Source organism: Rosa chinensis, chromosome 3 (genome assembly GCF_002994745.2).
Source record: "Rosa chinensis cultivar Old Blush chromosome 3, RchiOBHm-V2, whole genome shotgun sequence".
NCBI classification, from domain to species: domain Eukaryota; kingdom Viridiplantae; phylum Streptophyta; class Magnoliopsida; order Rosales; family Rosaceae; genus Rosa; species Rosa chinensis.
The window spans coordinates 31,294,914-31,309,330 of NC_037090.1; the positions used below are offsets into that span (position 1 = coordinate 31,294,914).

A 14,417-nucleotide genomic window follows, 5' to 3' on the forward strand; every position below is an offset into this window, starting at 1 on the left:
ATTTATTCTTTGGGGTATGTACTTACTATGTTCCAACAACTTTCTTCGTTCTTGCTTTTGTTTCATTTTCTGCATATCTTCTAGCAATGCCAAAATCTGAGCTTTTTGTGTTGAATTCTCTGTCAAGTAATGTGTTACTGGCATTGAGATCTCTATGAATTACCCTTAGTCAAGAATCTTGATGAAGATAGAGAAGCTCCCGAGCAATGCCATTAATAATGACAAAGCGCTTAGGCCAATCCAGTAACATGCTTTTTGATCTATCTGCAAATTAACATGCCAAATAGGACATCCACCAAGCAATTACAAACTGCATCAGCTAGACTAATAAAACCAAATATAAGGTTTCTCAGCAGGGACGGAGCCAGAGATCACAAATGAGGGGGGCCAATGTAAGATGGATAAAAAAATATTAAAAAAAATATTTAAAAAATATTAAAATGATTAGATTAAACAAGGCGTGCTCTAGGGAGGCGTTCTCCAAATACCAAGGTGCAACAGGCGTGCTCCAACTAACTTCTAGCCATGCTTCTGCTTCTAAATTAAATTATTTTTTTATTATTTACTATTATTCCAAATTAACCAATCAAAAAATAGGTGAGACCAATTACTTTTTCATGTGAAGCCAATCACGTGGAGAACTGGGGGGTGCCAATATTAATAATTGTATGTGTAGAAACTCAAGTCAACTATAGATTACAAGCAACAATTACATATGAAGTCAAAAAGTTAAGGGGTGCCATGGCCCCTGCAGGCCCTTGAGTAGCTCCGTCCCTGTTTCTCAGTGATCAAACAGAAAATAAAGAAGTCCAAGCTTTTGTTGGTCATGCAGTTGTAGATCAGCATCATTTCATCTTGTTGAATGCAGCACCCTAGAAGCTTCACTAGATTCATGTGCTAAAGTTTGGCAATGTGTACAACCTCATTTTTGAAATCATTGATTCCTTGCATAGAGTCTCTTTAGAGCCTTTTCACTTCTGTTTTTCGTCTATCTTTCATTCTTTCAATATACCCTGAAATTCATCAGTTCATGTATATTGTGACTAGAATATATACTCATTTAGTTTTCACAGTTCACTTCAGTATGTTGTACAATTATCCACCAGTCCAGATTACAACCAAAACTACATGTACCAATTAAATGGATATGACTGCAAGCTTTTACCTTAAAGACAGATCTGGAGTCACCTTCTCCTAGTTTATTGTCGTTTGAGAAGTTACAGGTTTTTACAACAGCAGCCAAGTCTAACAATGGTAATTCCAGATTTTCCTTGTGGTTGCAGCTCAGTTTTTCTGCAGAAATGAAGTAAAGGAAGCATGATTTGTTACTACTTTTCAATAAACTTATATACATAAAATGGTACTGCTCCTTTTTCATTTATACAATCAAATTTAAATAATTCTCTACAAAACTGAACTACTTCGCTAGGAGAATGGATGGGTCAGAAGAGTACAAACAACTTACCATCCTTCTTCCAAACATAAACCCACCCAGTATCCCTGCCCCGTAGAGTAAACAAGAGTGCTAACTATGATTCTCACTTTCTTCACATTGGATTAGGCAGGTTTAGCATTGATTGTGGTAGTAGTCTCTGAATGAAATATATTTGAAAGAAGAAATTTGAGTTAAAGACTAACAAAAAAAAAAAAAGATCTGTAATGTCTATCATCCACAGAATTTAAAAGAAGATTTTGCTAATTGTATCACAGACGAGCTGTTAGACGGAGCTTCAGCTAATTTGTTCTGTTTTGACTTCATTTTGTGCATATATGATCATTCATAAATACATAAATCACCATCAAGTGAATAATTTTAAATATGTTCTTATTGGAAGTATAGTGTTCTGTTTTCCTGTTATAAGTTTGTATAAAGTACCAAGACTTGAGGAATGAAGATGATTACATACTTGCTCTGATGCAGCTAATCTTATATATGTAGATAACTAGATATATCTTGCCCATTTTCAGTGAAGCTTCTTAAGTCAATCAGATCACTGAACCACAGCAAGCTCCCACTTACTCCTTCCCTGATATTGGAATTTGCATAGGCTATGCAGGAGCAGTTCTTCATACAACACTTCTTACATTACTTGAGGTTCGTACTTGTGGTAAATCAGGATTGTTTGGTGCCAGGAAATTTGGTCCCAGTGTACTACTGGAAAACTATGTCCCCATGACACTGTATACTAGTTCTTCTAACACACCCATTTGACCAATCCATCATGTCCCAATATTAATCCTCTCAAGCAACGACATACTGGGGAGTCTCAATATTACATGGGCCATCTGGACCACAAAGTGCACAACTATCACAGTTATCAATCTGTGCTGTTAAGTAAACTACCCAACTTTGTGGTATCAACCCATGTGTAGTGTTGAACAAGCCCTTCTTGAGTTATCACCATCACAGAAATAACTGAGCTGTTGGCGCATAATTGTAAAATATCTCATCATGATAAAAAACAATAGCATATGCGTATAGATGGTTTGGACTCAAATGAGGTGTTCCACTAAATCAGATTCCATTCCATCGACCAGTCTGAAATTTTGTGACCGAACCTTGCCTCAAAATTAGTTTTGGATAACCAATGGGATCAAGTTGATAATGTAATTGCCCTAAGAAGGATCTTGATGATTTTTCCATGATGATCTATGCCAGTTGAAGCCTGGAACTGTGTTCCTGCCAAGCTTCATACCTTGTAGGAATGTGTCACCTGAGTAATATCATAACTTTGCCACCGAAAATTCTCTGCCTCATTATCACTCCCATCTTTCACAACAGGATTTCTGGAGTTGGAAAGCTGAGCCACTGGATTTTGTGCAGTTCTTGATGTGTTGGAGGACCAACCTGTGCTGTTGTTTTGGCTAACAAGGACAAGAATTCCGCGGTGTGTGATCGTGAGAACCCCTAATGAATCAGTGAGGGGTGTGTCTCTGTTGCAACCCACAAAATGGTGGTGACCGATATCTTCTTGTACCATATCCCCACATATCGCGTAGTAGAAGAACCGGGACTGAAGAATCCAAGCTCAAGGGTTCCACCAGTTGAACCTATGGTCTCGCCGTCTGCAATGGACTGAAATGTACTCGAATGATCTACTTTGGAAGTTGTAACTGTGATGAATACTGAAAAGAAGAAAAACAGATGCAATAAGCATAGCATCTTAAAGCCTTCAATTAATGGAATCCTTAGTCTATCATAATCATGCATGAGAAAAAACTGAATATTGCAGACCTCACTGGTCCTTCCAGACACTTTATTACTATATTATTTGAAATACATTATTGATTGTCATTTTCAAAATTATATGAGCCGATCTCTCTGAAGTTTCGTTGACTGAAGCCGAGATACTTTTTACAGTCAATGATTTTCTTTTGTCCAACTGTAATGGGATTAAGTTGGCACCCTGTTGGCTGTTGATACCCAAAAATCCAGCTAACAAACCCAATTCATGCTTTAAGCCCAATTCATATTTCGAGGCAAATTACACCCGCAAACATCACGCCACGCACGTGGACCCAAGCCACATTCACGCACTTAGGGATTACATGAATGGGTGTGGTGTGGAAGGTAACAGAATTGCATAAGGCCCGTTATTAGTTTTAAGCTTGTTGATAATTTCGGACTTGGGACCAAAATTCATGCCCAATGGCCTAACTCTTAATACGGGTAAGTGAAGAAGAGAGAGCCCAAATCCTTTAGAACCAAACAAAACAGTAAATGCTAAACATAGGATTCTTGACCCCAGTCGCATAACATAATCCTAGCAGCACAGTAGAGATTCTGAGATTGCAATCTTATGAGCAGATTTAAGCAGCGGGAATCCTGCAATAGTAATCCCAGTAGCAGATTTCACGACAGAAAATCTGCAAAACCTATTCCACAATCTTCTTTAGACAAAACCTGACAGACCAAGAGACATTACAAAATCCAATATATGCATTTAACCCAAGCCATCTCTTTACCCAGCAGTAGAGACCTTCCACCGAGATTCCTTTAGCTGCTGGAATTGGATATAAATAACTATGTTATTAACCAAGAGAGGGATCAGAACGGAGTGTGCTAGCAAGCTCTCTAGCACTCTTCTTCTCCCATGCTTCCTCTCTCCCACATCCATCCATAGTTTTCCATCCTTTCAAACTCACCGGCCTTCTGTCCAAACCCCCTTATCTCACAAACCTCAACCAGTATACAACACTGCTGAGATCTCTTATTCTGAAACTCATGATTTTCTAGCTCCCACACCACGCACATCTTGCTACGCCCTCCATTGAAAGTAACAAACAACCAGTTCACTGCCATGAATGGGTATTGAGCTGCTGGGAGGAACACAACAGCAAGCTTCCTAGGATTCTCAGTCCTTCAAAGTTTGTTGGGCCTATTCTTCGCTTACTCAGATAAAGGGAACAAGATTTTGGGCTCGGCCATGGTGATTTCACTGCTGTACAACCATGATCAAAGGTGCCCCTATATTTTGGCGATTTCACTGGGGACTAGGTTGTGTTTCCATCTTAGCTTCCTAAATAGCAGCATTCTTTACTCCAAAAAATTTTCATGCTCGCTTCAAACCACTCATGCTTACCCATTGACAATATGTATCAGATGAAATTAAGGGGATCTCTATTGATGAACATGCCAATATTCATCGCAACACAAGCTTATGGCTGATTGTATTGACTATGAGATTTCAATCCATGAGTTTCTGTAACAAGAATCATGAATGCTGTCAAAATCAAATTTGTTCACTCATTATTCAAGCTTCAAGATTGAGTGAACAAATTAAGAGCCCTATTACTCAATATATAAAAAGCTATCTTACCTTGAGTCTTCAACAAAACCAAACATCCTCATTACTAGTTGATGCATTTCTTCTAGATCTGATAAGATTTGAACACTTTACCTTGGGACTAGGCTGTGATTCCAATGGCTAACTTATTCCTTACTAAACACATGTCAGGCTGAGTTTTGACCATCACTGCTGGGAGCAATTTATAAATACGCTGCAAGCATCACAACCATTAGCGTCACAAAACTATCTTACTTTTCTTTAGCCACTTTTCAAGCATTTCGAGCCTATTTACCAGATTTTTCATAAACCTTACCAACCACATGGAAGACAAAATCTCAGTCTTTATTTGTGCTAAAACCAAGCAATAGTTCTCATATTCCGAAGATCGTCTGGTTGTACCAATTTCATGGTCTCTACTAACCATTGTCTCATCAATGCAAACAAAGGCCTAAATCAGCTCATTACACTCAATCGCAGAGCTATTCTTTTAAGCGAAAGAAATTTCAAGCTTCATGCAAGAATACTTGGGGGCTTTCTTAATGAATTTCAAAAAAATGCTATGATTTAACCATGGCTCCCTCCATATCATAGCAGTGCTCTATGCTTCAAAAAAAACATCATGCTTTTATTCCATGGCAGGATGATAATTTTCTTCAAACTATCCATGCTTTTGTTGTCACAACACTGCCAGATACAGTCAAGCAGAACAACAACAAAGTTCAAAATGATGCAAACAATCTTACATGGTCATAAGCACAAGCTTTTCATACTTTTCAAGTAATATTTATTGCCAGAAAACATGCGAGCAAAGTCAAATCTTGTTCTTCTAATCAAGCTACTACACTTGGAGGCTGATGAGTTAGTGTATGTTAATTACCTTTAATAGCAGCTAATCCATCCTAAACTTTTGAGCCTCATATTCATGCATCAAGCTAATCCCATCTAAAAGCAAAAAATATTCAAATCAGGCAAAATCATTCCCTTTACATACCATAACCAACTCTAAATTATATCAATGAAAATCAACATTCAAATCCCGACAACACCTCAAGCATATCCGCTCAAAACAATCATACCATTTCAATCTATTACATCATTCAAGAGCACCCTTCCAGAGCTATACACCAAAGCCAACCAGCAACATACAATTTTGAAGAAAAGAATAACTACTAGATTACTGACAGATCTCGAGCATATTCATATCAGGCACACACATGCAAAATTTACAATTTTAATTTGAGAATAAGTCTTTCAAGCATATAGAAGAAGTAAAAAGAAACTTCAAGCATAACATTCATTCTATTAAAAAAAAAAAAGTTCATGCATGAAGACGGGAGCAACCGAGTAAAATGGACTGAGCATCATGCAACTCAAGCAACGTCCCAAGCAATTTAAGGATTTCAAGCTGCTTAGATGCGTAGACAACTTAAAACGAAAAGAAAAGTTCATTGCTGTAACAAAGCCAAGACTACAACATTCTCCATTCATGATCAAGTCACTAGTAAATCATGCAAGTCACAATTCACCACCATGCTAAAAGGAGCTTGAAAACAAAAACAAGCCATTATGCCCAAAGTAGCTCAAATATTCTAATATGTTCTAGTGCCGATATCATGGTATTCACTTCCTTCCAAGCCCGAAGCTCTGAGATCAACAGCTAGACCCATTTTACTGCTGGGAATAAAGATGACATTCAAATACATCCATGAAGAAACTGTACTTTTAGCACGCTAATCCTATCTGACCATGGAAGAAAAACAATTCAATTCAAAGAATTTGAGCAAGCGAAGTATTATTCAAACTCAAAGATCAACAAGCACTTATTCAATATTCAAGCTTCCATGCACTACTGATTTCAGACGATCAAGCATACATGCACACTCTCAAAACAAAACTTTGCACCATAATACTTTCAATATCTAAGTTTACCCCCCTTTACTAAAAATGCCATCCATTCTTATAATTAGACATCTAATGTCATCCCCCTTCATTTTCTTAGATGAAGAAAATAAACACTTCTAACCAGTTTTCATTACCCGTTGTCTTTATTCCCTCTAAGCCAAATAGCTTATCATTGTAATCAATCGAGCACACATACATGTCATTAAAGCTTGTACTAAAGCGAAACCCAGCAAATCAATCACAACAACAAATCAATGTCGCTGAAACAACAAGCAATCACTGCAGCAAATTGATGCAAAAACCAAAATACGCAAAACACAGCAAATCAATCACAACAACAAATCAATGTCGCTGAAGCAACAAGCAATCACAGGAGCAAATTGATAACGCGAGAACCAAAATAAGCTATAACACAGCTATTATCATTGCTAAAATAGAGAAGGGGGAAAGATAGAGATAGCAGAGGAATGAGAAGCCTATACCCAGCAGGAGAAAGTTCGACCCAGCAAGCCTATAGACCAATCTTCATTCCATTCCTTTCTTCCAGGTGCAAAATCTGATCAAGAAGCCTAAAGATACTCTACCACATGCTTGACACAATCAATCTGTTCTGCAAGAGAATAATGAGGTCGTGAATGTGATTTCTCATATCAAAAGACTGTGAAGGAAGACAAGCTCCTTTCCCTCAAAATTAAAAAACTGACTTTTGAGGAGAAAGCTGTCTTGTGAAACCAAAACATGAGAAAAGCATAATGGATTTCATGGGCCAAGACCACTTTCCTAAAAGAAAGATGATTGGAGGATGGACTCTTTCCTTCTAAGAGTTCGATGATGATTAGCATTTGTTTTTCAAGCTTAATAATTCGTAGCTCGTAGGTGGATTTTCAAGCCAACATACCTTTCAAGCCAATATACCATGCAATGAGTCTTTGGATTTGATTATGTAGCCCGTAACATGCTTGCACGAACTACATAATCAAGGGGGCTAATGTTGATACCCAAAAATCCAGCTAACAAACCCAATTCATGCTTTAAGCCCAATTCATATTTCGAGGCAAATTACACCCGCAAACATCACGCCACGCACGTGGACCCAAGCTACATTCACGCACTTGGGGCTTACAAGAATGGGTGTGGTGTGGAAGGTAACGGAATTGCATGAGGCCCGTTATTAGTTTTAGGCTTGTTGATAATTTTGGACTTGGGACCAAAATTCATGTCCAACGACCTAACTCTTAATATGGGTAAGTGAAGAAGAGAGAGCCCAAAAGCCTAAGCCCAAATCCTTTAGAACCAAAGAAAACAGTAAATGCTAAACATAGGATTCTTGATCCCAGTCGTATAACATAATCCTAGCAGCACAACAGAGATTCTGAGATTGCAATCTTACGAGCAGATTTAAGCAGCGGGAATCCTGCAATAGTAATCCCAGCAGTAGATTTCACGGCAGAAAATCTGCAAAACCTATTCCACAATCTTCATTAGACAAAACCTGACAGACCAAGAGACATTACAATATCCAATACATGCATTTAACCCAAGCCATCTCTTTATCCAGCAATAGAGACCTTCCACCGAGATTCCTTTAGCTGCTGGAATTGGATATAAACAGCTATGTTATTAACCAAGAGAGGGATCAGAACGGAGTGTGCTAGCAAGCTCTCTAGCACTCTTCTTCTCCCATGTTTTCTCTCTCCCACATCCATCCATAGTTTTCCATCCTTTCAAACTCACCTTCTGTCCAAACCCCTTTATCTCACAAACCTCAACCAGTATACAACACTGCTGAGATCTCTTATTCTAAAACTCATGATTTTCTAGCTCCTACGCCACACACATCTTGCTACGCCCTCCATTGAAAGTAACAAAAAACAAGTTCACTGCCATGAATGAGTATTGAGCTGCTAGGAGGAACACAACAGCAAGCTTCCTAGGATTCTCAGTCCTTTGAAGTTTGCTGGGCCTAGTCTTCGCTTACTCAGATAAAGGGAACAAGATTTTGGGATCGGCCATGGTGATTTCACTGCCTTACAGCCCTGATCAAAAGTACCCCTACACACCCTATCATTTTCTTTGTCTTTGTCTGACTTTTATTAGCTTGCATCATTTAGATTTTGACTAGTCTTTGTCTTGACATTAATTAGAAGATAATTGTAGCATTATTTTGGTCAAACTCTGTCTGCAACTAACAATCTCTATCAGATCACCATTCTAACTACAGACTACAGTAGCAGCATTGGCAACTTGACTAGAAACTATACAGGCATTACATGGAAATGTCGCTGGATTTCTAATTTAGTTGAGTATTGGTGAGTGTACGTAGTTGGATAGACCAGTGTTGACTGTCTCACCTGTCGTAGATTTTTGTTAAAACAAAATGTGCATATGTGAGAAAAGTATGTATGAATGTCAATTTATCTACCAGCAGAAAGCATGAAAGACCAAGGAAGGAAAAAGATCTAAACACAGGTAGCTTTAAGAGGATATCTTTCCATAGTCAGGAGTCTAGCTATGTGCTTGTGCCATCTGTACACATATTGTGATTATGGTGATAGGCATAGGTGAGCACTTTACCTTGTCTGGTTTCTCAATTGCAGCAGCGGCAGAGCCAGAGTATACATTCCATCCATTAACAGCTAGCCTTTTCGTTTCCCATCAATTCCTCACTCGTATTACTGCTAATTAACTCCGTTATTGTGCTCTTGAACTGTAGTGATTCACCATTATCATTCTCTCTCAAAGCTTCTAATCCCTCTTTCATTCCTTGTAAATCAAGTAAACCAACAACGCCTGTAATTTCGATTCATTTCAATATGAAGTTATTGACTGAACAACATTTCCACAGATTCAATAGTCTAGAATATAAAGTCCGGAACAAATCTATTTTGACATATAGAAAAGTAACTTATCGAACTTACAAAGGCGGAACAAAGTTGAGCACTGATCCACTATAATCAAGAGAATCAAGATAGAAATGCAAGTTCACTCACTAGCTATTTCAGAAGATGTTGATTTTCCTTTTACTACTGTGGGGAGGTAGTTCGCTGTGATCTTCTTCAAAGAAGAAGTTGCAGTTCCGCTTCCACCGGGTTCAAACTGGTCGCGTTGTCTCTTAGTGTTGATGATGATATCTTCTTTTTCAACTACTTGTTTTGGTTCCATAACTACATCTTCATCAATGCCTCCAACTAAGTTTTCAAGATCTTGAGCAAACAGCAAGGAGACTCCACACCTTTTCACCCTTACAGTGGGTAGGTCACAAGGATTTTTTTCTGGTAAGGTCTGGGGTTTCTGATAAGTTTATTGGTACAACATGAAGTCAAAAGAGGCCTCGGATGCTTTTACCCAATCCTTGCGATTGATTGCACTTTCTAATATAACATATTCAGGGTGGAAATACCACACGAACACATGATCTAAATTGAGAATATCTGGTAGGATTATATATATGAATTGCCGACTAACTTCTTGACAATTTCAGGCAATTTATAAATATATGCCGCTCAATCCAGAATTCTTTAAAACTGTTGACATATTGATCCCAACCTTGTACCGGGGCAGTCTTCTCTAGTGACATGCAGCCATCTGCTTGTAAATCGTTTAGAAGCCATGGCAGCTTCTGTAAAGACCCAAGACTCTTGCAATTGCTCAAATGCAGTTTCTCCAGCACAGAAGGGAGCTCGACTGGCAAAGACCTAAGACTCTCACAATTGCTCAAGTTCAGTTCATTCAGCCCAGAAGGTAGCTTGACAGGCAAAGACCCAAGACTCTTGCAATTCCTCAAGATCAGGTACTTTAGCCCAGAAGGGAGCTCGACAGGCAAAGACCCAAGACTCTTGCAATTGCTCAAGCTCAGGTACTTTAGCCCAGAAGGGAGCTGGACAGGCAAAGACCTAAGACTGTTGCAATTGCCCAAGATCAGGTACTTTAGCCCAGAAGGGAGCTCGACAGGCAAAGACCCAAGACTCTAGCAACTGCTCAATTTAAGGCGTTCCAGCCCAGAAGGTAGCTCGATAGGCAAAGACCCAACACTCTTGCAATTGCTCAAGCTCAGGTACTTTAGCCCAGAAGGGAGCTCGACTGGCAAAGACCCAAGACTCTCGCAACTGCTCAATTCAAGGTGTTCCAGCCCAGAAGGGAGCTCGACAGGCAAACACTCAAGAGACAGGTAGTCCTTTAGATGAAGAAGTCGAAGCGAATTCAGCCTACAAGTGCTGCTTGGAAGATTCTTAAGCTCTTTACATTCTACAAGATCTAATACATGAAGCTTCTTGAGACACCAAGTTGATGAAGGCAATTCTTCTATTGCAGTGCAATGCAAGGATAAGCTTTCCAGATTGCCTGGCATCTCTAGGAGAATTTTGAGATTGACGCAGCTCCACAGATCGAGATGAGTAAGCTTGGCAAGATGTTAAAAAGAAGGAAGTTGAACCAAACTTGTACAATATCGAAGATTAATTGTCTCGAGATTTGGACTCTCAATCAGAGCTGAAACATTAGGTAACTTAAGTAACTTAAGTAATCTTAGATTATGCATCTGTTTGAAGGCTGAAGGTTTTATGTCAAGATCTGAAATGTGGTCCAGGCTCATGACTAAGCATTCAATTGCTCCAGTTCCTTGAAAATCAAGAGCAAAATATAAATGAGCACATAGTAGAGAACAAAAATTACTTCACTCAGAACTATATCACCATGCATTTAACTTGTTAAAGAAAATGAGTTTCAATTATTTTTTTCAAAAAAGGTTACTGCATTTGGTTCTTACCCTATTATTTTGCAATACATAACGGACATCATTAGTAATCCACAATCTACTACCTTTCCAGGGATTCTTAACACCTTGATCACGAACAATTGTATGACCCATTTCTTGTATCAAATCATGCATCTTAAGTCTAGGATATCCGATAGAATATTCGAGGGATATGAGAGACTTATCAATGAGAAGTCTTATCCCTGCATTCGCACGAAAACCAGAGGCATCTAACATTCTTTTGGCATAATCTATATGCTCTCCTTTATAGTAACATGCGATATCGAGAAATATATCCTTCTCATTTTCTTCTAATCCATCATAACTTAACCTCAACACATTTTGGATATATTGGTTGGGAAATTTTTTTCACTTTATCTAATTCACATTTTGGATATATTGGTTGAGAGAATACGAAGCCCAATATTGTAAGAGCCAACGGATTGCCCCCAGCATAATCTACGACTTGTTTTGCAAAGGTCATATAATCACCTGGGAAAGAGATATTAGTTCTCAAATAAAAGAGCTCAAGAGCTTCATCAACGTCTAATTCCTTAACCTCATATATTTTATCATCATTAACAAGGTTCCCAAATATGCGTTTATTTCTGGTTGATACAAGGATTCTACTTCCAAGGCCAAACATATTGTCACCTCCAACTAAAACTTGTATTTGGCGGAAAGCACTCACACCATCAAGAACAATGAGGGCCTTTGTACGGCGAAGCCTCTCTTGTTCAAAATTTGATATAATATATGAAGTGGCCATACATAGATTTTCTTTCTGCAGTAGTTCACGAAGAATCTGATTCCGCAAATCATTTAGTCCATGTTTCGCTTCTGATTCGCTAACATTTGCAATAAAGCAGCGAGCTTCAAATTGAGAAGAGAGACGACCAAATACAACCTCAGCAATGGTGGTCTTACCGACACCACCCATACCCCAAATACCTAGAGTCTGGACATCCAGTGAGTCAATGCATAATAACGATTCAACTTGTTGAATCAATTTTTTTTATTCCAACCTTGCCATCTAAACAACTTGACGATTCGCGGTTCAATTTTTCCAAAATGTCATCGACCACAGTCTTAACTAATTTAGACTCGACCCTGCCATATAGACATGAAAGACAAAGTAGTTAGTAAAGTAATGCAGTAGCCAATCTTCTCTGAATAGCCGATGCATATATAATAGAAGTAAGAACTGGATACATGAGTTGATGATTGAGATACCTAATAGTTTGGGAATCAAACCAAGATATATTGGCTGCTGTTGTCAAAGCATGTCTCCACCTGAGTACCTTGTCCTGATTGTCCTCGAAACGTTCCTCGTGTTTAACAAATGCCTCTGCATAACTCCCCGATTTTTTGTGTACATATGATGGATCTATGCGGTAGAAGATGGGTATAACAAACTGTTTTTCTCTGCATTGGAGTATGTGCACTAGTTCATCCAAGCACCATGTAGAAGAAGCTTAGTTTTTGGAGAAATGATAACTGAGAGCTTCAATTCGCTGATTGCTTTGAGCAGGGCAGCTTAGATTTCATCTCCTCTCTCCAGTTCCTCATCTTCTTTGTAAGTTTAGATTTTGTTCCGACATAAAGCCTCATAAAGATGGTTGGTAAAATTATTCCGGGTGTCCTCATCTCTGAAATTAAGAAATACATCATACTTCTCCCAAGGGATGATATTAGAGCAAGAAGAAGCAGCAGCCATCCTGAAAATCAACAAGTCGAAAGAAGCAAATCTTTCGATGAATATAAAGATTCAGAATGCAAAACAGATAAGTAATTGCAGAGCAAGACTATTGTTCTTAGTAGTTTTACTTACCTTGTTAGAACTTGGATGAGTAAAGATATCAATAAACACTTACCAATCAGTTTTCCAGCTCACTTTCTGCCCTCAGCAACTTGGTTCATCTATTTTGAATAAACTTCTATTCTTCCCCTGAATGAATGAACACTAACAAGAAACTATGCATACATTTTCCAGGAAAGTAGTCAGAAGTAAAAAGCTAGTGCAGAGGAAATTTCCTAGCAGTTTCGGTGAAATATCTTTCAATCATTCAAAAAGTAAGCGATTCAGGGGCCACTGTTATTGCTTTCACCCACTGTTCAAAATGAAGCATGCCGTATGAAGGGATACTTTCCTTCATTTCCTTTCCTTTCCGCAAACCAAACGTGGCCTAAGGCTATGTTTGTTTCGCGGAATCTGGGTATTGGAAAAGGAAAGTGTTTCCTTTCTTGTGTTTTCTTGTGTTTGGGATGGCAAAGGAAGGGAAAATGATTCCCAAAGGAAAGGAAAAAGAGGAGGAAACTGGTTCCCCCCACAGCCCCCACCCACTTGCAAAATTATATGACTAAATTGTTCCTGCTCAAAATCATTATTTGCTAATATAACCAACTGTACTTGTTGTTTGTATGATTTTTACACTACCCTTGCAATGGAAACTAAAATGTGTATTCTGACTACTTTCCTAGTCTTTCCAATACTGGAAAGGAAAATTGCTGGGAATTGCAATTTTCCATGCTTATGGAAAGAGCAAGGAATTGATTTCCTTTCCTTTCCGCGAACGGCGAACCAAAACGCGGCCCATCCAGGAAAGTAGTCAAAAGTAAAAAGCTAGTATAGAGGAAATTTCCTAGCAGTTTCGGTGAAATATCTTAATTCAAAGGTAAGCGATTTAGGGGCCACCATTATTTCTTTCACCCACTGTTCAAAATGAAGCATGCCGTATGAAGTGACTTATCAATCGTTGATGTAGGACGAGATTTTAGCCAATTTCAACAAAGAATCCGGAAAAGAAAGAAGCGTCTTCACATTAAGAAGAATAATTTGAATATTGGAAATTGGTATTCAAATAGGCTTCTTAATGATGGAATTAATCATAAATTACTATTTTGGATATATCGGGATTCTCGAACAAAATCTTGGTTGGGATTCCAATTATATATTTGCGTAATATTCTTTA

The 14,417-nt window shown here is 38.4% G+C and overlaps 1 protein-coding gene and 1 long non-coding RNA gene across 2 annotated transcripts; both read right to left on the bottom strand.

The window, feature by feature from the left end:
• Window positions 1–9,674: 9,674 nt before the first annotated feature.
• On the bottom strand, window positions 9,675–11,040 carry LOC112194438 (disease resistance protein TAO1-like). The gene is made up of 3 exons (XM_024334679.1): window positions 10,751–11,040; window positions 10,246–10,591; window positions 9,675–9,983 (listed from the first exon to the last, which is right to left on the bottom strand). The coding sequence occupies exons 1-3, from the start codon at window positions 11,038–11,040 to the stop codon at window positions 9,675–9,677; spliced, it is 945 nt and encodes a 314-aa protein (XP_024190447.1).
• A 915-nt stretch (window positions 11,041–11,955) lies between these two features.
• On the bottom strand, window positions 11,956–13,893 carry LOC121052341. Its single transcript, XR_005808748.1, has 2 exons — window positions 12,679–13,893; window positions 11,956–12,555 (listed from the first exon to the last, which is right to left on the bottom strand). It is a non-coding gene; the product is annotated as an uncharacterized LOC121052341 (long non-coding RNA).
• Between the last annotated feature and the right edge of the window lie 524 nt (window positions 13,894–14,417).

What these genes read in the sequence shown, in the direction of transcription:
- LOC112194438 (XM_024334679.1), bottom strand. Translation starts at nt 11,040, where the DNA reads ATGCCAGGCAATCTGGAAAGCTTATCCTTGCATTGCACTGCAATAGAA. An exon ending in GAGCTCCCTTCTGGGCTAAA is followed by an intron (nt 10,592 to 10,750) that starts GTACCTGAGCTT and finishes CAATTGCAACAG; the next exon opens with TCTTAGGTCTTTGCCTGTCC. An exon ending in CACTAGAGAAGACTGCCCCG is followed by an intron (nt 9,984 to 10,245) that starts GTACAAGGTTGG and finishes TAAACTTATCAG; the next exon opens with AAACCCCAGACCTTACCAGA.